This window comes from Apteryx rowi, unplaced genomic scaffold, assembly GCF_003343035.1.
Source record: "Apteryx rowi isolate R43461 unplaced genomic scaffold, aptRow1 scaffold_3, whole genome shotgun sequence".
Taxonomy (NCBI): Eukaryota; Metazoa; Chordata; class Aves; order Apterygiformes; family Apterygidae; genus Apteryx; species Apteryx rowi.
The window spans coordinates 8570182-8594898 of record NW_020449418.1 but is presented as its reverse complement, the minus strand read 5'-3'; the positions used below and the strand labels follow the sequence as shown (position 1 = coordinate 8594898).

At 38.6% G+C, this 24717-nt stretch overlaps 1 protein-coding gene across 1 annotated transcript in view; it reads right to left on the bottom strand.

Moving 5' to 3' along the window:
- The window catches only part of GMDS (GDP-mannose 4,6-dehydratase), a 282728-nt gene that overhangs the window by 205518 nt on the left and 52493 nt on the right, over positions 1 to 24717 (bottom strand). The window contains exon 4 of the mRNA XM_026069695.1: positions 24267 to 24394. Coding sequence (XP_025925480.1) covers positions 24267 to 24394 — 128 coding nt within the window. The remainder of the gene's footprint in view (positions 1 to 24266; positions 24395 to 24717) is intronic.

Here is a 24717-nt window from a genome sequence, read left to right as displayed (position 1 = left end):
TATTTGTAATTAACTATAATAATACTTACTGATGTGGCAATTTACAGCTGAACTACAATTCTTAGTGAACTTGACTTCATAACTGTTTCTGTGAGGCACAGATGTAAAAACAAAGAAAGAAGACTCAGTGACAGTTTGGTATAATCAGACTATCAGTCCTACCCCACTACAATAAGGAACAGCAAGTACAAAAGGCAGCAGCTGCTCTTAAAAGAAGGATATGCAATATAAATAAAAACTTGCTCACAGGCTTCTGACATCTTATCCGCAGCACTCCCTTTGGTGCCCATATCATCTGAAAAATAGAGAACTCTGCAGAAGAATATGCTCAGGAATCAGATGTTCTAAGTCACATTTATTCAGGCAAACTTCCAGAGCCATGGCTACCTTGTGCTATTTTTTTCCCAAGTGTGGGAGCTTTTTAGGGTGGAGTGATGGTTTGCCTGTTTCTCCTCTCTTCCTGCCAAGAGGTGCCACCTTCCCCCCACCCTCCCTTTCCAACTGTGAGTCATCACATTAGGAACTTGGTGACAGGAGAAATCAGATTTTCCATCACTCCACTGTAATCTTGACCTTGGTATTATTCATCATCCTCCCAGCCCCAATTTTAGCCCCAGGAGAGTCAATTCCTCCAAAGCCAGTCACCATGGAGGTACCTAGAATATATCTGGGAATAAAAAATACTTTATGTATCTGTTCTGATATACAAGCAGATGATTTGCTGGGGGTGGAAGGAAATGAGTGAGTTGCAGGCATCATAAGCTGTATCAGCAGCCACACAGCCTCTCTGCCCATTGTGGTCACATCTGCCCCTGTACACAGAGCTGCCAAAACACATCCCACGTGCCTGTTTGGCACTACCAAGACAAGACAAACAAAAACTTGTTCCTTATCGTCTGGTTCTCGAGAGGTGTTTGGTAACTGTAATATTCCCCCAAGCTGACCCCTCTAGGAATTCTAGCAGGGCTCTTTCTGAAAAATGTAATATATTGTTTATTGGCCTTAAAATGCATCTCTTTACTACCTGGCATTGGCTGGGTGGGAACTGGGTTCTGCCTCAGTGCATTTTTACATTGTTCTCAGTCACCTTGTAGACATCATGACAGGGTGGAAAAGCAAACACTGAGAAATACAAACAGTAGGAATAATCTGCTTAAACAGGTGATTATCTTCACCATTACTCATTCTCAACTAATTTAGAGGCACAAAGTTTTACTGAAGCTTGTGCAGGACCGTCGCTTGTGCCCACCTGAACCTGAGCACTCCAGCAACGGGTGGATATGTATGCAAATTTGCTTCCACAGCCCTAAGAAAACAGGTCTTACACCTGTGGGCAAATTTAAGATTATTCAGGCACAAATGCAAACTTTTCCACTTGCCAGCACTACATATAGTCTGTAGATATGTATGCATTCACCCAAGAAAGGACCAGGGAATGAAAAATCAGATATTACAATGCTTATGTTAAGGAATGTATATTCTTTAGATATTAATGCAGGCTGAAATCTGGAATCATAATCTAATCAAATAAATTGGCTCAAACTGAATATGTAAAATATATTGCAATTTAGAATTAGTAAAACCTAAAACTTCTTTATTTTCTTTCTCCCTGGAAATGTACCAGCCCAGAGCCCTTCGAACAGCCCAGCATCCTCCCCAACTTCTGGAAGAGGCAGGGTGTCCAGCAGCGAGGGAGCAATGTGCTGGCCATACTTGATATCCCATACCACCTAGCCAGCGGAACAAGTCCTGAGGGCCTCAGTAAAGCCCTTAAGTACCGCTGCAAAGAACAGAAAGATGCTTTTGCCACTTCCTTAAGACGCAGCTGAGCAAAATCGGGGCACAGCCAAAGATCCTGACTGCATATTGAACAATAGCTATTCATAATAATAATTTATATCCTGAAAAATCACAGAACACGTTACAAACAGAAAATGAACTCAAATTAAATTCAGTATAAAACTTTACATCTGCGTTCAGACATCATATGTTGAAACATGACCTGGGCATTTTTTTTTCTAATGTTAGGTTAAAAACTCAAGAAAACATTCTCTCGTAATGGAAATACCAAGAGACCCTTAATTATAATGACACGAACAGGCAGCATTGTGTAAAATTTCTGAAACACATTTAAAAAGTCAAGTTACTAAATCTAAACAAAATTAACAGATCTACTTAAATAATTTTCTAATTCCTACATGTTTCATTATTCCACCCATGACAATTTTCATTACCTATTCTCTATTCTGAAAGAGATTTTTTTTTATAAAATGCATTACAATCAAATAAAATGCGCTGACACGCTTCTCTTTTTCCATCTGAGTTACCTTCCTTAAACTGTTGCAAAACTTCTATTTGTAAAAACATTATTACAAGGAAGGGACTCCTCACCACCCACTCAGCTCCCAGAAGCCAAGAGAACAAAACTCAAAGACATTGTTTTTCTAATTTTACACTGACATTCTTTGGCCCTAAAAAATGTTCCAAGTCTAGTGTGCATTTTAAAGGGATTTGTAAAGAATTAGCTCAAGCAATGCTAAGAGCTAACTTCAAGCTTATATTAATTTTTTAAAACATGGCATATAGAACAAATAATTCACTAACTACTTTCTTTCTTCCCTTTCAGCTTTTATGTTTAAAATGCTCTGTCTTTCCTCTAGGACAGATATATTCAGGGACTGTTGAGTGTCCTCATTTTTAAAGCTTTCAACACATATCATCCACACTGTAGCATTCTGATGTTAGATATATGAACAACCAACCAAAAGATCCTAGTCAACTTGATCTGAAGCAGGAATGTGGTTTTTTTTCTTCTTCACTCTACCTAATGATAAATTATTATATTAAAAATACATACTCCAACTTCAAAGAAGAATTAGGTTGTTATAAAATGCAGGCGTTCAGAATTAAGTTCAAAAAGATTTGACCTTTTGCACACAAAAACTAACACCTACATGAATGGAGCACTGTAGTAAGTGATGATATATGATGGATCATTTAAAATGTGTGTATGGAACCATGAAAATTTTTTAAGGCAGAGGCAGATGGTGGTAACAGCAGATCCAGCATTTTCCAATTACTTTGTTTTTTCAAAATATATCCAGCCCATAAAAATATTAGCAGAATCCTTGTACTTGCATAGAAGTAATACTTTTCAAATATAAAACCTTTAAAAATATATGTAAATTCAGAAAATATCTTCAGACAATCCCCTTCTCCTCTCCCCTCTCTTCCACAGTTTACTATGTTTCAAAGGAAGAAAAAATTATAGGGAACCAGACCCAGAATTTTATCCTAACTTTTTAAATCAAAATTTATCCTGCCTTCTTAAATAGGAGATAGGAACTAGCCACAAAGACCTAATCCAGCCTGAACTGCTTTAAAGATGGGACTAGTCAGATGCAGGGTTTTGGTATTGTCCGAACTCCAAAGAAAGACAAGTAACTTGAGACTGAAGAAAATACGAAATCTTCTACCTGGATGAAGAGATTAATAGCAAAACGGTGGAAATAAGCACAACACACCATTAACATTTTTATATTAATAAAATGAATCTTTCTTTCAATCTGTACCCAGTTATATAAAACTCTAGGAGGAGATTTCAGCAAAATGTGCACTGGACTGACAGGGAGCACAAACCTTTTCAAAACAAAATCAAATAAGAAATATGCTGGAATTGAACCTCACTGTGCAGGGAAACAAAGGTTCACAAAACCAGCTCCCTTCCAAGCTAGGCTGTAAACCAGGAACACATGGCAAGAAGAAAAGACTGCTTGTATCACTCCAGGAAACTGGACTGAGGATTATTCCATAATTGTATTAAGCAAGTACAGTATAACGTCTTACATGGTGAAAAGTTCAGAGGCATTATAGGCTAAGCGATTGTTTGATCACAATACACTGAAGCCCTTTAAGCTATTAATTCCTTCATTACTAAAGTTACAAGCATTTTACACCAATATTGTTGTGTTCTATAGAAAGCAAATGGGGAAACAGTATTGTGAGAGACTTTCATTTTAAGTTCAACTTTTTATACATTCCTTTTCAATTTAAGGGTACATCCTGCCTATGCTGAGAATGGTCAAGAGTTGGTGAGTTGTACTTAGCGACGTTCCGAAGCAAAGATAAAAACAGCCTTTAAAAGCTGTTACTGAACTGATGGAACCGAGCCTCACATTGTTGTTTCAAGGTGACTGTGAGTTATTACGCAAAGCAACTTCTATACTGTAGGCATTACTTAGGCCTTCCAAAAATCACATAACTGCTATTTTAACCATTAAGTAAACTCAGGCAATGCCTTTCTGTAGGTTTCGAGTCAACAGGAACTGCTGGGCAAGATGTGATCAAGACCCTGAGAAAAGACTAAGGCAAATTTGTTTCTGCCTCAAGGTCTGCAAAATATTTCCTCGGTGACTGAGGACATTTCATTTGCCTATAACAAATGACTTAAGTCAATAATGCATCTCCCATGAAGTTTGGCCTGTGTATACGCATTATCACATAGGGCAAGATCTGCTACCATACTTTTACAGTGACCTAACTGCTTCTGAGCTACAGGGGAGAATGAAGAAATACCGTATTACTAAAATTACATGGTTAAAGCAAATATGATTTAAGTGATAAAGCTCTCTAGAGCAGAGAGAGCTTCATCAAAGGTTCAATTGCTTTCAAAGACCCACCATCAGGGTAAACCTCCTGCACAGTGCATACGACTTCCTTGTCTGTCTGCTTTCAGTCTCTCTCACAGAGAGGCACCTTCCAGGCTAATAAACTTCCTGCCATCCAAAAAGGATATCAAAAAAAGCCAACTTACAACTTAATATTTGGAATACACAGAATTACACCATACCCTAGGGAGTTATCCAGCCATCATAAATTAGCATAATACTTCTGTTTTGAGCAAGATCCACTGACTTGCATCAGCTGAATAGCCAGTTCTCTAAAGAATGAAGGAAAGATTTGTTTCCAGAACTGCCCAGGACAAACGGCCCAGCATCCCTGACAGCCAGGACACCCTCTCCGTGCTATTTATCTGCACCCAGCTTTGAGAGGTTCAAGGTTCAGCATTATCTGAGTTGTCTTCTAATCTTCTCTAAAGTTGTCTTCTAATCTTCTCTACCTCTCATCTCTCTTTGGTTCTGCAAGTATAAAATAAAGAATATCGCTGACTGGCTCCCAAAGGAGTCTTCACCTTCCTCAGCAGGAAGGATGATGACTGTGATGAGAGGGCCTCCTATATAGAGAGGGTGAAGAGGCAGAAATGGGGGGTGGTAAGGACCACCCAGGAGATAAAGAAAACATGGACTGGGGGGAAAGCTGGGGAAACTCCTGAGCATGTACAGTAGCAAATTGTCACATTTTAACTACTTTTAAATCTTTTCTTTTTCTACCATTACACACATGCACACACAGCAAAGGCTTAGTTCACATTCAGAATGAACAGCTTGCAAAGGCATTCAACACTAAAGAGATTTTTAAATTTAGCACAGCCCTCTCAGTGTTTTCCAGTCCTGACTCAAAGGCTGAACTTTGTTAAAATTTGGTACAAACAAAAATGTTAGAGTTCCCAGACTTTGATGGCTTTGCTAAATTTAAACCCACAGTGAAATTTTTATGGCAAATTATAGACTGAAAATGATATAGCCATAAAGAAGGACCAGAGAGGTGCTGCTGTATGCGTTTCTCTGTTACGAAGCTCTGAAGTATTACCCATGTGATAAGCTGCATTGCATGTTACAACACCTCATTCAAACAGCAAGTTTCTTTCCTCCAGTGCCCTCTTGCCTAGGCTTTCCACCCCATAACAACATGTTCCCAAATCTGACTCTACAGCAGCCTCTAAAACAAGAGGTGAGTTGCGGCCCTTCAGCGAGGCGTGACACCTGACAGCCACGTGTTGTTCCAGTAGGCGAGTTACGCTCCAGTGATGCAAGGCACACAGACTCCTTTTCTCTACAGGGAACACTTGCGTGGGACTTTTTCTCCACTGCCCAATATTCTGCAGCACAGAAACACTATAATCCAGTGCTAATTAGGCAAATTCCCTACTTTAGTTAAAAAGAAACTCCAGACTCTTCCCGTTCTACCTCCAATTACATTTTATAATTATTTTGCTAAAGCAAATGTACTCTGAAGGTGGCTCCTTCTCTTCACTGCACAAGTGCTCCACAGGACATCTCCTCTTATCCCCCTGTCTCTCCCTTCCTGCACATAAGCGCATGCTGTCAGGGCCCTGACTGCCCCAACAGGACTCCCCTGCCCTGGGCAGGCTCTCCTGGGGCCCCCATCCATGCACCCTCTGCCCATGGGCTCCATTTCAGTTCAGGCTCAGGCACCCAAATCTTGCCTGAGCTATGTCGTAGGTCTAGTTCAGCCCAGACCTGTTCCCTGCTGTCCTGGCTTACTCCCTGGTTTTCCTGGATAGACTCCAGACCTGTGTCGCAGCCTTGCCTCCAGCCCTGTCTCCTGTTGCTCCTGACTGGAGTGCCTGGATGGACCCTGGACCTGCTTCATCATCTCACCCTTTCTGGGGCTGTCAACAGGACCCTGTTACCAGCACCCAGCTCTGTCCACCAAGCTCAGGTGCTGTGGGACTGTGCTCTGGTTGGTAAGGGCACTGGCTGTGCTGTGGTCACCCTCAGCTCCCAGCTCATCCCTCATCATGGAGCAGCCCCGCTCCTCCTGATCTCTGACCCTAACACCCACTGCAGCAGGACGAGGACCTTCTCCTCAGTGTTCCCTGGCATCTGCAAAGAAGCTGGTTAAAAGTCTTCCCTGGCACATTTAGTCTGTTAGCACCTGTAATTAGTGACAGTAATACAAGCAATATCAATGAAATGCATGAAGCATTTTATGAACACATGGTAACCATCGGTTTTGCCTCGGAGGGTCTGCCATCTAAAACAGACAGGATAAACACATGGAAGACATGAAGCGACAGTCCTCTGGGAGCACAGGGAGAGATGAGAATTAAAAAGAAGATGTTATTGGAAGAAGCAGGGTGTGAGGAAGACAGTGTAGGGGAAGTCCAATGAAGAAATTGGAAAGAGTGTCTCACTATCAAGACTGTGAGGAAAGACAGAGAGGCTGCCAAAAGACTAAGATGTGAGCAGGGAGCATGAAGGAGGTTAGAATAATGTTGAAGGACTCCTATGAAGACAGGAACATGAATGAGCTAACCTGACATAGGCTGTCCTTGGGTGAGCTACAGAAGAGTGTTTGGCAAACCAGTGTTGCAGATTTCTCTGAAGCACCTTGATTTTCAAGAGAAAAGGTATCAGAATCACTGACCTTCCCCTCATTGCATAGAAACAGATACTGTCTAAGAATAAAACCTACTACTTGCTAGCCATGTGACATATGTGTTACACTCAGGGCTAGTCACAGTCCGCAATGCCAATTTGGCAGGAAGATGCACGTTTACCATGCAAAACACAGACAAGTCACAGAGCCAGCAGGATAGTGAAGTCTGCCACTGAACTTCCACATCAAATCCAGGCTTTCTTCAATCCTTCTTTGGGCGTTAACAAAGAACTGTTATACTTTTGGCCCATATTTTGCAGAAATACAACCCCTCTCCTCTGGCTTCTTATCTCCCCCTTTTGTGCCAGTGTTGCAAGATGGCACTCATTTATTCTGGGCAGAGGATAAAGATTAGAAAGGCTATCACAAAAGGATATACTTTGAGTCACTGGCAACTAACAGCTTGGTCTTGCTAAAAATATACATATATGTACACACACGTATATACATATATATGATTAGAAACATCCCACTCCTAGGAATATCCAGAATAACTCAACTGACTGCAATATAAATAGTGAAGTGAGTCACAGCTCATCTGTCATTACACCAGATTCAAGAGTCTAGGGCTGCTCAAGCCTGTTTGGTAGATTGTTCCTACCATCCCAGAACCCTTGGTTCAGTTCTATGAAATTTTAACACCACATTTCATCAGAGTACATAAGCGTATTGATCACTTAGATGTACCAAATTCAAAGAAACTGAAAACAATTATGACAAAAATTGTTGGGTTAATCTTATTCATGCAAATTATTTAATTTCAATACTAAACAATTAGACACTATTATTTTGCAATTTTTTTTCCAAGAACTTCTATTTCTATGACTGCACAAGAGATTTGAGCACAGCTATATAACGTGTCATGAATCACATCCTTTCAGTGTTTGTCACTTTTTTAAAAGGGGTCATTTTGTGCCTGCTGTTTAATTAAATAGTTACATCTCTGGAGCTGAAATTGAAGATCTACAAATGCTGTACTGCGAGCAGTATGTAATTTAAGTGTATTTTATATATTTATATTCAAATGTATTGAATTCAGATACACACATATTTCCATATCTATCCCTATCAGAGCCTCAGGAATCTTCAGCTAAACTATTTTAGTCAAGATGACTTTCAGGAACTTAATGTAAAACAGGCACTGAGCAAACTCAGTCATTGGACATGCCACATATATACTTTTTTTAACCATAAAAAGTGCAAAAGTTCACTCACTGTGCTAGTTTTCTCCCCCCCCCACTAATGTCGAACATTTTAACAATTATGTTCTCTGCTGCTGTTAGAAATCTACACATGCATACTTTGTATTTTTTCAGAGGTGCCCTAGCATAGAGCTTGTCTTGTTTTCCGCCAACATAGATGCTATAAAATCATGCTTGATTCAGTTTACTTCTTTCCTCCCTTCCCCTCTCTTCCTTCCCTTTCCCTCGGCCTTATCCTCCTCCATGTTCTTGGGTGGGCAGATTCATGGGGAGACTTGGTTTTCAGTACAGCCACCACCAGGCAGTTTGCTACTCTCCTGAAGCACATCTGGGCTTTATATCAGGCCTTTAATTAATCCTCAGTGAAAGCCAAGCTATGACATTTTGACTGGGCAGGCTCCAGTTTTGGACAGGTCTTGATTTATTGCGACTGAGTCTCAACCTACTTTGATTTATTTCAGCTTTGGGGAGGAGGGCAAGCACTGAACAGAAAAAGCACTGTTGGATGCAGAACATGTGATGCATGTAAAGGACCTCCAGACTTCTGTGGCCCAAATGACAAACAGCTCAGAAAATTTGCAATAAAAATAAAATAAAAAAAAGTCCCAGTGTTGAAAAGTTTTTGGTTAAAAAAAAAAAAAAAAAAAAAAAAAAGAATCACTTAAAGCAACAACAACCACCACTACCGAAAAAAGCAACAAATAATAAAAGGCTTAGTGAACTAGGATCAAACTATTTGGCAGAAAGTGCCAACGAAGGAAGTCCATGTCTTATCTCTAAGTAAACAATAAATCCCTGGTCAGTCATTAGTGTTAATCATGCCTCTCATCTGCATTCAGCTAAATACAGAGAGGCAGCACCAATGTTTTCCTGATGAGTTACTTTCAATGAAAAGGATGTTCTGCTATTGTCTGCCAGTCCTCCTTGGGTGGATGTCCTTTTGCAGGTCTCTCTCCCTCTTAAACCCTACCGGGCAAGGTAAGGAATGTGCCAAGTCTTCTGCACACAGAGAACAAAAGCAACCTGAGCCAAACTGTTCATCTAAATAAAGCAACAAACATAATAATATGAGCCACTGAATAACAAATCCAATCTGCTGAAGTATAAAAGTTTGCTGTTACTAAGGGCAGGCTTACTCTTTTAGGCCCTTTTCACTTTCTTGTTTTGTTTTATTCCAAATTCTGTTGGTCAGATGACCTGGTGATTTTATTCCGAATACTGCTATAGTTACTTCTCATTAACTAATGTTGTGGGTACAGGTAAAGAAACCCAATTTCTTGAAAACACTAATGAAAACAAATAATTTTATTCTGTTTTGCTTTAAGTGTTTTTGTTAAAAATTCAAATATCCTGATTTCTCCCTCCCTTTACTTGCTTTTTGCCAACTGAAATTCATTTTTTGTTGTTGTTTTTTTTCCTCAAACTATGGGAACTAGAGGATTTATGGCAGTATCAAAAGAGGGGGGAAAAAAAGGTGAAGTTTAAGCAACTGAAAAGCAAAAAATTTTTAGTCTAAACAAACTGACAGTTTTTATTTGTTGACACTTATTAGGCTCGAGTGCCTAGTGAACCTCTGGCAAAAAGGATGTTTTTGTTAAAGACCTGGCACCCGCTCCTATTAAAATCTCAGTAACACCTCAGATGCTACCTCAACAGCTCCCACACAAACCCAGGAAGACAAATCTTTGCAGTCCTGTTACTTCCCATAACACAAAATGGAATGACCATTTTGCAACTCATACATGCCTGTGCAGGCTTGCTCCAAGGCTTCCGTGAGTGTTTTAAAGCAAAAGAGGACACAAATCATGTGTTAAAATATTATGTGGGCCATCTTCAAAAACGTTAAAACCGAATGACTACAGACATCAGTAGAAAGACATCTGTGTGCTCATTTTTGAGTTTCAGGGTGACATCTATTAGAAATGTCTTCCATACATGGTTGGTCTCATGCCTGTGTAAATTAAAGCCACAGCCCAGCTGTGCAATTATCACCAAGCAGGTAAGCAGTAGGATTTAGATGACTGGCTGGCTTAAAAGTACTTGGGGCTTCTGCTAATTGAGAAACAGATTACATGGATGTTCTCAATCGAATCCATGTCATATTGGCTAGTTGTTATCATCTGTATAAAAGCTGCATTATTTTCAGAAGTGAAACATGTTGGGAGGCTACACAGAGAACCTGTGTTCCTTGTCTCATCTCCTTATTGGGTGAATATACAGAGGATGCCTGAGCTGTCTGTGACCAATGCAAAATTATTAATTCTGCAGAACTGCAGAATATTTATACTCCAGTAAATGGGCTTTTGAAGAGCTAGTCCCTTGGAGTTTCGGGAGTAGAAGTCAAATTATTGTTAAGAGCAATTCTCAAGTCAAAATGTTCTCCTGAACACATCCTTTCCTCATATCTCTTAACTCCTTAAGAAAACAAATAGTCAAAATCTAACGTATATGTTCGCTATTTTTATGCACGTTTTCATTTTGTGCCCCAATCAGTTTGGAGAATTTCAGCCTCATTTGCTGGGCAGAATCAAACACGACAGCAGGTGATGGTTCACTCTGCCCCACAACAGTGCAAGACCACCACACCCCCTTCTCAACTGGGGTCTTAATCATCATCCTGTATTGCCCCCACCCCACAAGAGGATGCAGAAAATTAGCATCAGCTAAGCTCCTCCTGAGCATGAATTGCTTTGTTTGCAGTCTCTGCAAGGCATCTCCAGCAGACAGTGCTCTTTCTAGCTACCACAGAGCTCGTTCTGGGTGGGATTCCAGATTCCAGCTTTCATCCTGTGCCCGAACATTGCAATTTTACTCTTGTTTGCAGGCAGTTTTATTTTCTAGCTTTTATCTGCCTTCACGAACTATAAAAGCCTGTGTTATTTTTTCCTCCAAGAAAGTGTAGTAACACTGTAAGCTCCAGCAGCACTTTCTAATACCAGAACAGCCCAAAATTTGCAGTGACAAGTCAATGGATTATTTTAGCGAAAGAGACTTCATACGACTCAACCTCCCCATGAAAATCAACATCTAGGCAAAAAGGATTGCTTTAAGATACTAATATTAAAACTACCAGCTTGGTTAGGAGTTACTTATATTACAAGCAACTACAAAAAGCATATACAACTACTTAAGACATGGTTAAGATAGTATTGTCAGAATTTGGAATTTTTCCCTAACTTAAAATCCTTACAACACATTGTATTTACGTGTTCAAACCGCTACAAATCAGTGGAAGTAAATGCCTATCATCAGCGTGCAATTTTATTATACAGTTTGTTTAAAAATCTCATATTAGTAAATAAAACCAAGGGAACTGAGGGGTCATTTCTTGCATGGTATAGTGAGTTTTAAAGGTAAATGCCATAAGTGCGTATTTCTGCTATTATTTAACTCTGTTTTCTGCAATCTCTTCAAAACGAATGTGGTAACAACAATGATTAACTTACTTTAGTTTTGGATGCACTTTTTACTCAAATTTGCTTTTCTGCCAGCTAAAGTTTTACATGTGTGCCTGCTGGTTTTATGCTGCCCTTCTCTAGATGTGACCTTATGAAAATCAGCACAAAAAAGCCTTCTTTGAGGAATGTATAATTTACTTAATTACAAGGAGTAGGCAGTCATGTACCAATTTCATCATTCTGTCACACTTGAGGCTGAAAACTGGCACAGAGTGAGCCAGGTGAAAACTCTTTATTACACTTCCTGTTTATATTGGTAAATTGTTAAATGGAATTTTAATGTCTCCTGAGGTCACTTTTAGAGCCAAACTGTGGCTGTCCCTATCACAGGTGTACTGGGTAACTCTGCACAGGCACAGAACCTCTTTCTCTTCTGCCAGCCTCTGCCTCCCCATGTATAAATAAATATAAGACACTATGGATGATGTCAAGTTCTGCTGAAGTTAATAATTGTAGTAGAACAAGATTTCACTGCAAACCAGCTCCTGCGGTTAGTTTGCAGCATGCTCAGTTTGCCAGGAAGCCAGGCAAAGAATGCGCAGCCCTGGAGTCCTCTGGAGACTTGCCCCTGGTGCATGTGGCTCCTTAATGGCAAACCAGCCCTTGAAGCATGTGCTCTTGCCCTTTATTGCTATCTGGATGGGTTAGCCTATTTTTAAAAATTGTTTTCTTACCACCCTTTAAAGACTCCATTAAAAAGCTATACATTATATTAAGTGTCAGTGTGCTTGGAACATTTGAACTTGCACAAACTTCCAACCGCTCCAACCCACACCATTTTTTAGGTGAGATTCACCTCTTGAATTGCTTTAAAAAGAAGAAGATTCTCCTAGACATCAGGCACTAGATAGTACAGTTACTTTGGAAAAATTCAGAATGCAAGCTCCTTCATGGTCCACATTTGCATCCTAGGAACAGAGCACGGCAGCGCCCTGCTTCACGACAAACTCCTCCTTGCAAATCAGTTTTACTTCTGGTACTAGTATTACGGATTCAGCAAGTCACCTTGCAGTGGTGCATGGCATGGGTGTAGTACAGAAGTCACTGAAAAGGTTTATAAGCTATTATGTGCTGAAATAAAACATCGAAGAAATGTATATATGGAACACTCACAGATAGGAGCACTGGCAATTCCCTAGCTGCAGTCTGAATAAGACACTTAAAACACAGTCTGTGTTCGGCATGTATGTTTTAGAGCTGGGCTGCCAGCAACCAGAAGATTACGCTGTTAGAAAGCACCATGTCCAGCAGTAGCCAAGCACCTTTTGGGCTTTCCTTTGTCAGGAGACAGACCTACCACATAACCTCACCTTCATGCACATCTGTCCTGTAGCCTAATGCCCATCCTATCATAGGCCTCCTGATACATTTCTGATAACCTGAGAGATTCACTTGTAACCAGGGAGATGAAAAGTTTTAAACTGGTAATGTTTTTAATATATACCTGTCCTGGGTATCAATAATAATACTGGCAATAAAATGAAAAGGGAACTTAAATATTTTTCCCTTGTCAATTATTCCCTCTTTAAAATGAATATAATACACAAAACCCACTATGCTTGTTGAATTTAAGACACCTCAGAGGAAGAAAGAAATTGCTACCTGATACAGAAGAGTAAAGTTTGTCTGGAAATAAGTGCAGGACAATAAATTAATGATTCAGGGGAAAAATCTGCTTGTATTATGTAAGGAGAAAATACTGCATTAGCAACACAAAGTATTACTTTTTCTTGAAAATGAGGCACAGTGCAGCAAGACTGTATGACTTGTAACAATTTTTCATTATGTCACAAGCAACATGTGTGAGAGGTATTACAGAATTAAGGCTGCCTTGATAAGCAATCACAGTATAGAGTAACACCTCACAGGTAAGAAGGTAAGGCACAAGTAAGTTAGTGCTCTATTAATACAATTCATCATAACTTAAAGAAATCTGTGAAGTGTGTATTGACAAAAGAAAACCTAATTTGATGTAAAAAAAAAAAAAAATCAAACCCATTTGCAGATCAAGAAATACGAACACACAACTTGGGCTAGAAATACCAGTTTCTAAAGAGTACAAAGCTTGTTATTAAAAGCAAACCTAGAGAGTGAACATAATTTTCATAACGGTGCCTGTTTTTTTTGTAGGAGAACATGAACATAACGTAGGTACAACTAGAATTCAGCTTAATATTTCCAGCATTCCCATGGACACAATACATACAATGACTTGCAGCAGGAGTTCCTAATTGGAGGTCATGGTTCTTTGAGGTTTCAGATTATTTAATTTGCCCTGCTTTTCTCAGGCTATTAAACAAGAAAATTTATATAAAAAAAACTACTGATTTGTCCTTGCAGGCAGCCAATGTTTCATATTAATATTTAGGGAGTAGGATCTCCCCTAATCTTGCTTCCTCAAACCCCGTATCAGAGATTCTTTAATCCTACTGCACAACAGAAAACACAGAAAATGTAGATACCTGGGCCACTTAAGAAAAGAAATCAAAATCCTAATTTCATTAAAAACAATGCAATTACCATCAAATACTGGCACCAGGAGTTGCTCTTCCCAGCCTGCTGGGAAAAACAGCTGTAGGACCTCCACTGCATCAGAGAACCTAAATATGCATGCAAGAGGAGCTGTAAGTGTGTTTGAGGGAGCCGCTGTCTGTTCTCCACAGCTCTAACATAAGGTACTGGCACTGGACAATTACAGGGAGTCACTATTTACTTCATTCCCCTCTTCCACTGCTGCAGGCAAATCTATTTCAGACACAATAGTGAGCTGAATTGGGACAGGGAGAAAGAAAATGCTAATGTTGCTCATCTACCTTGCAAATATAACGTTCTTTATATTCCCGAGGAAACAAACAGTTGTTTTTGCTGCAAAAATTACACAAATTTTGAGAGGAAGAGAGAGTGGAGTCAAGCACATGACAACAATAAGCTTTCTTCACATACTTAACCTGGTAACCAAGTTAATCGTCCCCAGGGAAAGTTTAATGTCAGCCAAAGAAGGCCAACTGGAAAGTTCAGCTGCTCTATCTTTGGACCATTAATGTTGGTTGTTAGGTCAAGGCTTCACCCAAAAACACCTACAGCTAAAATTCAAGTATTTCTGCTAAAACTAAAAGTGGCATATTAAGTGCACCCTGTGGGTTTGGGGAATGTTTCCCACTCAAAAAAAAGAAAAAATCACATTTTTTTCCATACCCAGACAAGGAAAGAACAGTCACTCTGCTGATAACCAATCATCTTCTTAATAATATACAGAATATTAACAGTTAGAGTACAATAAAAGTGTGCCCTGACATTTTAATATATCTCCTGAAATATTTCTACTTTCAGTGGAATGACCTAAAATTGTCGGAGGGCTAAAATCCTTGGGAATGCACTGCCCACAGTGTTTTACTGGCTTCTTTTCAAATGAAAAGCATTACAGTACAGTGAGGATGTTACCACACAGACATAACACCACCATTAACTATTTTTGACTTCCAGTGTAAATTGAACCATTATGGGATTTTTAAAATGTCCTCATTAAATTTTAATGATCTGTTTTAAGGGATTTTTCCCCCCTATTAAAATTAAAACCATGTTACATAGCTTTCTCAGAATGTGGTGCATTACTTTAAAATCCACATAAATTTGCAAATCACAGATTAGTTAATGAAGAGAAACTATCTGGATTATTGCACGTGGGGCTGGTAACAGTACCTGTTATTAAGGTTGCCTGACATTTCCCAATAAAAGACGCTTTTTTCAGTTCCTTAAAATGTTGCCAAGTACCATCTGACTGAACTAAAAATTTCTAAGTTCAAAGGTATACACACCTGGGTTTTGTTTGTTTGTTTGTTTTTTGCCTTTTTCCACTCAGGACAGGAGAAAGGGGGGAAAAAAGGAAAAATCTCAACTGAAGTGATTCAGCTGATTAATGAGTATGTTTTGTTTGTATTAAAACTCCCCAAAACCTGGATAATTTTTTTCATGGACTCTAGGATGTCCGTGTTTTACAGCGAGTATTTGAAATTTTGCATGCAGAGGGCTAGAGAACTTTTATGGTAACATTTCCATGAAAATTGTCCAATTTATAAACTTTGCATGGAATAAAAAAGAAAAAAAATGTCAGTTTGCATACACTCCAGAGAGACTGGTGACAGCTTTGCTGTTCGACTCCCTGAAGCTCCAGTTTCCAATGAACACACTCCATCCAGTGATGGGGCAGTGGTTTCCTTGCAGTCGCAGCTCTGGCCCCTGGCAGGCTGTGCCCTCTCCTGCCTCCCCTGGTGCAGCCATCCCATCTCCCTTGTGAGACTCATTTCTCTCCCATAGTCTCATCTGCAGTTGCCCCAAGTTAAAACCACTACAACACTGTCTGGGAGGTGGAACAGAACCTTTTTTGGAAAATCTTGTTTGTTTTCACACCAGTGTTGTATTACTTGTTGCTAATAAATTATTATATTGTATTATACCGCCTCTCAGTTGATGTTAATATGTTTTCTTCCAAGTCCTATCACAAGTGCAGGCATAGCTCTTAAACATGGACCCATCTCACAATTTTACTTGTTCTTCCATGGATTGCCAAACATAGCTGAAAATTAAAAACAGGACCACAGCATGCGTTTAAAGTTACTTCTGAAAAGTGTCTTAATTTGGTAGTCTAAAAGAAGAGCATGCTGCAAAAGCGGAATTTTAAGAGGACTGCTTTGGTTCTGCTATTTAAAGAGATACTGCATTCAAATTAACAATGACATAATCTGTCAGTCTCAAAAATATGACAACAATACATAATTTATCAATCCGGAAACCTTATACTTGAAAGAAGCCTTAGTCTAACCTTTCCATCACTCCAATTGAATTGCAAGACCACCGCTGTAACAAGACCACTTAGAAAACCACAGGGGTGGCCTTGATAATAATACACATATCATTGTTGAGGCACAGGAAACTAAACCAGATGGTTCTGCTGAGGAAAGCACTTTTTTGGCTTTATAAAACCTAAAAACACTAACAGATCAAACACAAAAGTGGTGAAAAAGAAAGCTAAAGTAAAACTGGTGTAAATAAGAAAAATCTTTTTGCAATTATATTCCCCTCACATAAACAACAGCTAAAAGAAAATAAAAAGGGGAAAATGGTACTGTAGTTATGAAATAGATCAGTATAGTTTTCTGAAAGGAAAAACGTAACAGCAACACTTACCGTAGGCATTGAGGCTGGAAATCAACACCATATGATGAATATTAGACAGAACACCTACATATTCTAATTAAAACCCTTTTCTTTCCTCATTATTATGTTTTAAAATACAGACACTGTTTATGTTTATAGCAACTATGAACTACATTCTTCCTTGTTCAATCTCTTATTAACAGTCATACCAAACCTAAAGAGAAAACATCACATACATGCAACTTTCAAAATACATTAAACGGAAAACAATTTCCACAAAGTTATCCATACACAAAAAAAAACGTACATACATACACACACACACATATACACACATATACACACATACAGGTTGCATGTGCATGTGTGCGAAGCATGTTTTAATTTTCTCACGGTGTAGTTATTTAGAATTACATTGTTTACAGACATGAACATTTTAGAAGGTTTATAATTAAAGCCACAAAGCACTTAATTTTTTTTTTTTAAATGCAAACACCATCTACATGATTGATATTAAGATGGTAGTGTCTTACTCTGCTGGGAATTGCAATCATTCCCAATAGTCATGAAGTCTAACCATCCTACATGTGTCAAAAGAATGTATTCTATGCTCTTTTATTGTGCAGCCTTAGTTACCAAAAAGGTATGCTTTTATTTAGCATTAAAAAAGTAGAACTTTCATAATCACAGTTGTTCTAAGACACATTTTCTCTTCATAAAGGGGGGCTTTGCCCATCTTTGCAAAATCTGAAAGATGTTTGAGAATTACAGACTACACTCACATTTTGCTGGTATCAAATCATGCTCTAAATGAAAACAACATTGTTATTGAAATATCAACTCTTTCTCTGTCTGTACGGGACAATGGAGAAGAAATGCACACTCAACTGAACTTCGCTATCTGCTTATTGTTTGTGGCAATTTCTTTTTGGTACTACTCAGGAATGACCTTGGAGAAAATGTTCCTAAGTCTTCAGTTCATTGCTAAAGTCTATAACTAAACCTGAAAAATTGAGAAAGTCTAGTAGTGGTATCTGAAACCAGCAGTCAAGCGGGACCAGAGGAGCCTTAGGGAGCCCAGGGAGCCCAATAGAGCCTACCTGGCCAACGATTAGCAGAAAAAAATCAAAACAGGGTCCCAGGGGATGCTATTTTGATTCTGTATGAGTGGCATGACATGACGGCGAAGCCTATTTTGTGGCCAGTGACACCCTCTGCTAGCACATGTTCAGATTTGTCCTGGAACTCTTCTGTAGGATTGAAACACTTCAGTTGAGGGGGCAATGCATGCAACAATAATTTATTAAAACAATGGCATCGTGAATTGATTCTGGCGGTCCTCCTAGCTATAACTTTTCTTTACAGACTCAACCACAGGGGAAGGCAGTCTTTACCTGTTGTTGGAACTGGTGTTACAGCATTCTTGTTGTGCCACTAAAAAGTGGCTGTATTGCAAGCGCCAGTATCCCTGCTTCTGTACTGAGTGAAACTCACAAAACAGTTCAGCAGCCTTCACCCGAGACCCATTATCAGCTCCATGGTCACTTACATTGGCCATACTGTGTCCTGAGATCATTATTTGCATGAATGATTTAACACATTACCACGGTCAAATATGAATCCCTTTATCCTGGGCACACCCTATCTCCACATGTCCGAAATATTTATATGAGGAAACCAAAGAATATTCTGTCATTAGTAAGCATGTACTTCCTTTGGGAAGATGATGCATTCTAAAAAAAGAAAATTCAGCACAAGGCTTAGTTCTACATCTTATAAAAAGGACAACGGGTTTTAAAACTATTAGTAAAAACTAGGGCAGAATAGTCATTGTCTCTGTTACATATGCTTCTAGAAAAGATATTGCTTCTGCAAGTAACCGACAAGAATTTTATGAATGTTCAGTATCCGTTCTAGCCAGAGGGGCACAATCTGTCAAACCTTTCTACTAACGGTTCATACAAGCCCTACTCTCACAGTTACTTCAGCTAGATGGCAGTGATAAGAGGATCAGTGCAGTAGATCATCACATCAATCAGAGCAGATTGGATATGATTTCAAGATCGACTAGGCTTACTAGAGCCATCAATTATCCCAGGTCAAGCAAGGTGATGGAAAGAAAAAGTTCTTGTTTTGAAATATATAAAATATACTTGAGCACCTGGAAGGCTCAAAAAATTTTACCCTCACACCAAAAACCTCCAGCACTGAAAAACAAAAGGAGTTTTAAAATTAATTCTTAACTTTTGTTATAAGTGGTTAACTTTGAACGCAAAAACTCAGCAGTAAGAAGGAAAAACTTTTTAAACTTCAGTCCATAACAATGAGGGTAAAATATGCTCTTTTAAAAGCCTGCCTTTCAGTTCATGAGCTGATCTCATAGGTATACATATGAGATACTGATAGCTGCATGGACAGACATAATTGACTTTCCTTTTATAACCAACAATCCTCAACAAAGCGAGACTCTCGCAACTATTCTGCTGGGCTTGTGTAAGGATCAGTCAAAAAAGACTTCTGATCATATCAGACTAAGGTAAAATGCCTCTCAAAAGATGATACATCCTTAATACTTCAAGGAAGAGACAAAACAGAAATAGAATTATCTCAGCCAACAGTCTAGCTGGCTGAATCTTTTTCTTTCACCAGACAGCATTATTTGAAGTTTTACTTTACTCTGTGTAAGCTTTTATGTTTAAATGTACACATAAACATACAAGAAGAGATTTCCTACAACAGAAATGCTAGATATGAACAGCTGTCTCCAAGGGTCAGTCTCTACCTATTAGGATGGTGTACAGAAGAATCATTGATAAAAGACCAGGCAATGCCAACTGGACATATAAACACAGAATCCATGCGAAAAGAGACATCTCAGTGCAGGTGATTAGATTTTACTATCTCAAATTTCAACATATGCAAAATGGCTTAAGACAATAAAAATGACTATGCACACTTTTGTGTACACTTTAATCACAACTAAAAGTACCAATTTATACTAGTACCGTTAAAAATATATAAGTAAGATGGAAAGGCTCTGTTTAAACCGTTTCATAATGTGCTTGGTTGGACCGTACAACAATAACTTACTTATAACTAACTTATAGTACATATTTACAAACTGTTCTGTTAACACTTTGGGGTTTTTTACATTATTTAAATAAAAATTAATGGAAGTTGATTGCTGTATATTCAGATTATCAAATTGGCTCTGATTTCGCTATGAATTTAAGCACATGATTAATTTTCAGCATTTGGGTAGACCTCTAATTAATTGAATTGGAGCCAATTACGAGCCAATTATGTGTTCTCTACAATTATTGCTTAAAACACTGCCAGATTTCTACTGAAGGCAAGAGAAAATGTTTTTGATCTCTACAAAAACTTAGAGGCTATTAAAGCAGTTATATTTGACTTTTTTTTTTTTTTAACTTTTATAAAATATTTATTAGTAGGCTTTTCCACAGCATTCATCAATGCTGTACCTATGGTGTACCATAATAAACAACAAGCATATATTATGCCAATATATGGATAATTTGTTGGGAGGAGACACAGCTAAAATGGTAATTATTATGGGGAGGAGTTTTCCATATTTCTGCTCTCTGCACAACTTTGAGGTGTGGGCAGTGCAACTGCAGAAGGCAATCTGGGCACCAGCAGGTGATGAAGGAGGGGCTAAAGGAGAGGAGGAAAAAGTCTCAGCTGTTGAAATTTAGAAAAGACAAACCTGCTGTTTCCCCAGAGCTGCTTTACAACGAGACTGTGTCCTATTTGCGGGCTATCCCATTACAACTTTACAAATAAACATTTATGTGGCTTCCCCAGCAAGGACACTTTATGGTTTCAGTTGCAGGTGTACCTTTATGACTGTTGCATTAACAGTATTTAGCTGCTAGGAAATAAAAATTAGTGATGGACTGATGGGCATTTTTTAATGATCCAAGTTGAAAGTTTGTGAGAATCTGTATTTATTTGAAATAAGACTCTCTTGGATAACTGTCTGAAGAAATTTGTATGATGCCATGTATTTTATGAATGGCATAGAAATGAATCAGACTGTTAAAGGCTTGCTATTGTAGTAATATTTGAAAATACCTAGCAGATGGTTTATCGTCACTTTCTGCAACAAATAAAAGGTATAAATTACCCTCACAAAACAAAATAGCACACAGAAGATTCATATATCAATAGTCTTGATACACCGTTTTTCCATTCCCAACTTAGCGGTGTTGATCGTCATCTATAATACAACCCCATGAGACTTGCGCGGGATCACATTTAAGCAAAAATGGGGGAAGAAGGAGTAAGATGCAGCAGTGATTTCTTCAAAAATGTTAACAGTTACTAACATAATTTTAGGATAAAACTAACAACCCCCCATAATTTTCACCATCTACTTAATTCTGTTTTGCTCTTCTCCAACAGTGAAGAGAAACCAAGGAGTAAAACCTTTCTTTCGAGTGAGTTACACTTTCAGGCTTATTCAGCAAAAAAATGCCACCATATCTGAGCTTTGATTATTGCAGATAGCAATTTAAATCCTAGCTCATGAACTTAATCAAACACATATTCCAGCTGTTCTCCCCCAACATGAACCTATGTTTAAACATTAAACTTCTGAATCATCTGCTATTACAGCTAAACTCACCCCATAGCTAATGCTGAGTGTGCTAGCAGTCCCTCCTTCAGTAGGCACCTACACGTTCAGATAAGGCATGTGCTTACATGCTTTAGTGGGTATGGAAGCATTTGCCCAAAATCACAGTGGCAGTCAAATGAATGTGTGTGGTCAGAACTGGAGAGTCCTGACTTCTCCTTGTATTTTCTAACCACTACACTTTCTTCATTTCAATACATACAGGATAAAACCTCTCTGCATTGAAGTCAATGGGAGTTTGGCCATCAGCTCTCATGGGATCAGGAATTCACTCATAATGTTTTATAAAACAACAAAAAGGAATATATTTATGGTTTTATTATTATCCCTAACAAGGAAATAAGGAGAAAGAAGAGACAGTATGTTGTGTAGTCTATACGCACATGTGTTACTTGTATTAATATCAATGGGATTTAAAAGTACATATGGAGAGAATAAGATATATCCCTATGTGTTCAGCCATATGCTTAAGGAAGCTCCCAAAATGCTTGTAAATACGATCATGCTTTCTAAAATACTATGCATTTATTTGACCAACGTTAAATCTCTAAGCCCTATTTTCCAGTTCATTAAAGCCTCAAATAATTGTTTATTTCCAGTTTAAGGTTACTCTCTTTTTTACCCATTAGAAGGCTGTCTGTAACCACATTTCCACTATATTTGGGGAATTAGAGAACTGACAATAATTCTCCCATTAACTGAAGGGGTACACCTCTGGGAAGAGAAATACTCAAGTTGAACTATATCTTAGTGAGGAATTCTTTTCAGGGGATTTTGGTACAGGCCCAAAACATGTAACTGAAAGATCTGGAATGCCACTTACACAACCAACGTGTGTTCTCATTGTAGACCTCGGATGACTACATTCTTTCTGGAGGCCAAAGGCTTTGAAAGCTAGTCATTTTTCTGAATAGACTGTGTTCTCATTTCCTTTTTGTTTTTTTTTTTTAGTTTGAATGAACACAGGACTGACCCGCTATGCACTAGAGTGTTATTCTGGATTTCCATTATGAGTGAAGACATCAGAATTCATCCCACACTTTTCCTTTACAATTTGGTGCAAGCTGTCTTTAAATGAGATAACAGAAGTATTTATGGAATATCCTATGCATTTTAGCAAATTATGTTCACGTGGTTGCAACTGATCATTTAATTTAGCTTATATGTTGCTGACTTTCAGCTGAGCTTTGGTAACTGACTTTGTGAATGCTTTTGACTATAGTTTCAAAAGTTAAAAATAAAAGAAGATTGGGATGGTTTACTGGGTTTACTGGATGAACAGCTTCAGCTAACGCTGAAGCCCCAAAACTAAAGCAACATTCATGGAGGTATAGTCATGTAAGGCCTCGCTGACATCCATGGTTCTCTTGGCAATGATATGTACCACCTTACATGCAAATGCAGTGCAGAACCAAGAGCCAATTTTATGGCCAGCTGCCAAAAATCACCTTCTCACTTACTTGGCATAACATTTTTGATACCAAGGCAATATGGCTGCATGCAATTTTTTAGTATCATCCAAAACAAATATGTATATCTTGGTGTTATAATTTAGTTTTCTTGCTGTTTCTTATTGACTGTAAACAAGATTTGAGAGCTCAACTTTTATTTTACCTTTTAAATAACCCCCTCAAATTATGATAAAATCACAAATCAGATTTTTTCCTACTGAAATACTTCTTACTTTGTAATGTGGAAAAACAAAACAAACAGTCATCATCTTTTTAAATGACATCAATGAACAGCGAAGCCAAATCCGGTTTCCCTGCGAGGAATTATTAAAAGACAGAAATAGTCCAATCACCACAGGAAATCTTTAAGCACCAAAATGAGGACAAAAGTCTCCTGGGGAAAAGACAATATTTCCTACACAGTCATTCATGTCTCCCTGTAATACAATACAGGGGCATTGTTTGTTTGTTTGCTGAAGTAGATGCATAGAATAAAATTAGAAACAAATCCTGACTAACAAAACATTTCAAACACTAGATGCAGACATGTACATTGCAATACTTGCTATTACAACTATGTTGTGATGCTTCTTTCTTATGTGTAACCAGCCAGACCTTTGATCATTAATGTAAGGAACTTTCTTGCCTCATGATAATAAAGGTCACCAGCCCCCAGCAGGTCTTTGAATTCAGTTCATATTGCATCTTGCTGCAATTTTAATATTGGTCATAAAAATTGTCAAAACAGTAGGAGAAATACTCTTTAAAATAGACCCAGTTTATAGTTTGCCCCCCCAAGGAATTCAGTAAAGGAATGTAAACCCAAAGATTTATTTTTCTGTTCAGGTCATGCCTGGGGTAGACTGCTATGTTACTAAACTCCCTGGTCTGAAATTAAGAGCAGCACAAAGTTAACAGGCCTCTGTAGGCAAAAAAAGCCTGAGATAGCCCTCTGTAGATCATGCATTTTCACTGATGTTACAGCAATAAGCATTATCCCCAACACAAAGACGTTTCAGGTATGTGGCCCATAGCTTACCTCAACGTAGTCCCTGGCATGGCCCCAGTCTCTCTTAGCGTCCAGATTGCCCAGGCTGAAACACTCCAGCTGTCCCAGGTGAATCTTAGCTACTGATCGGCTAATTTTTCGAGTAACAAAATTAGCTCCTGGAATAGAAATAAAAAAGTAGTATTAGCATAGTCACAGTGGCAGAAAACTGGCCACCAGGAACATCTTGTAGCTCAGCACATGGTATTGTCTTTCAGTCTTCATTCATTCCCCTCACACCACCTAGACCACACCATCATTTATCATTTGAGGAAGCTAAGGAACTTCAAATGCAAGTGTCATATTAGCTTCACTCTCACAGCAAACATCTTTCTTTGTGGGACTTCTTAAGCATTCCTAATTTGCTGCCTCAGTATTCAGTCCAGGCAGAAAGCCAAAGAAAAGCATTTGGAATGTCAGTTCTTAAACACAAAATGCAAAA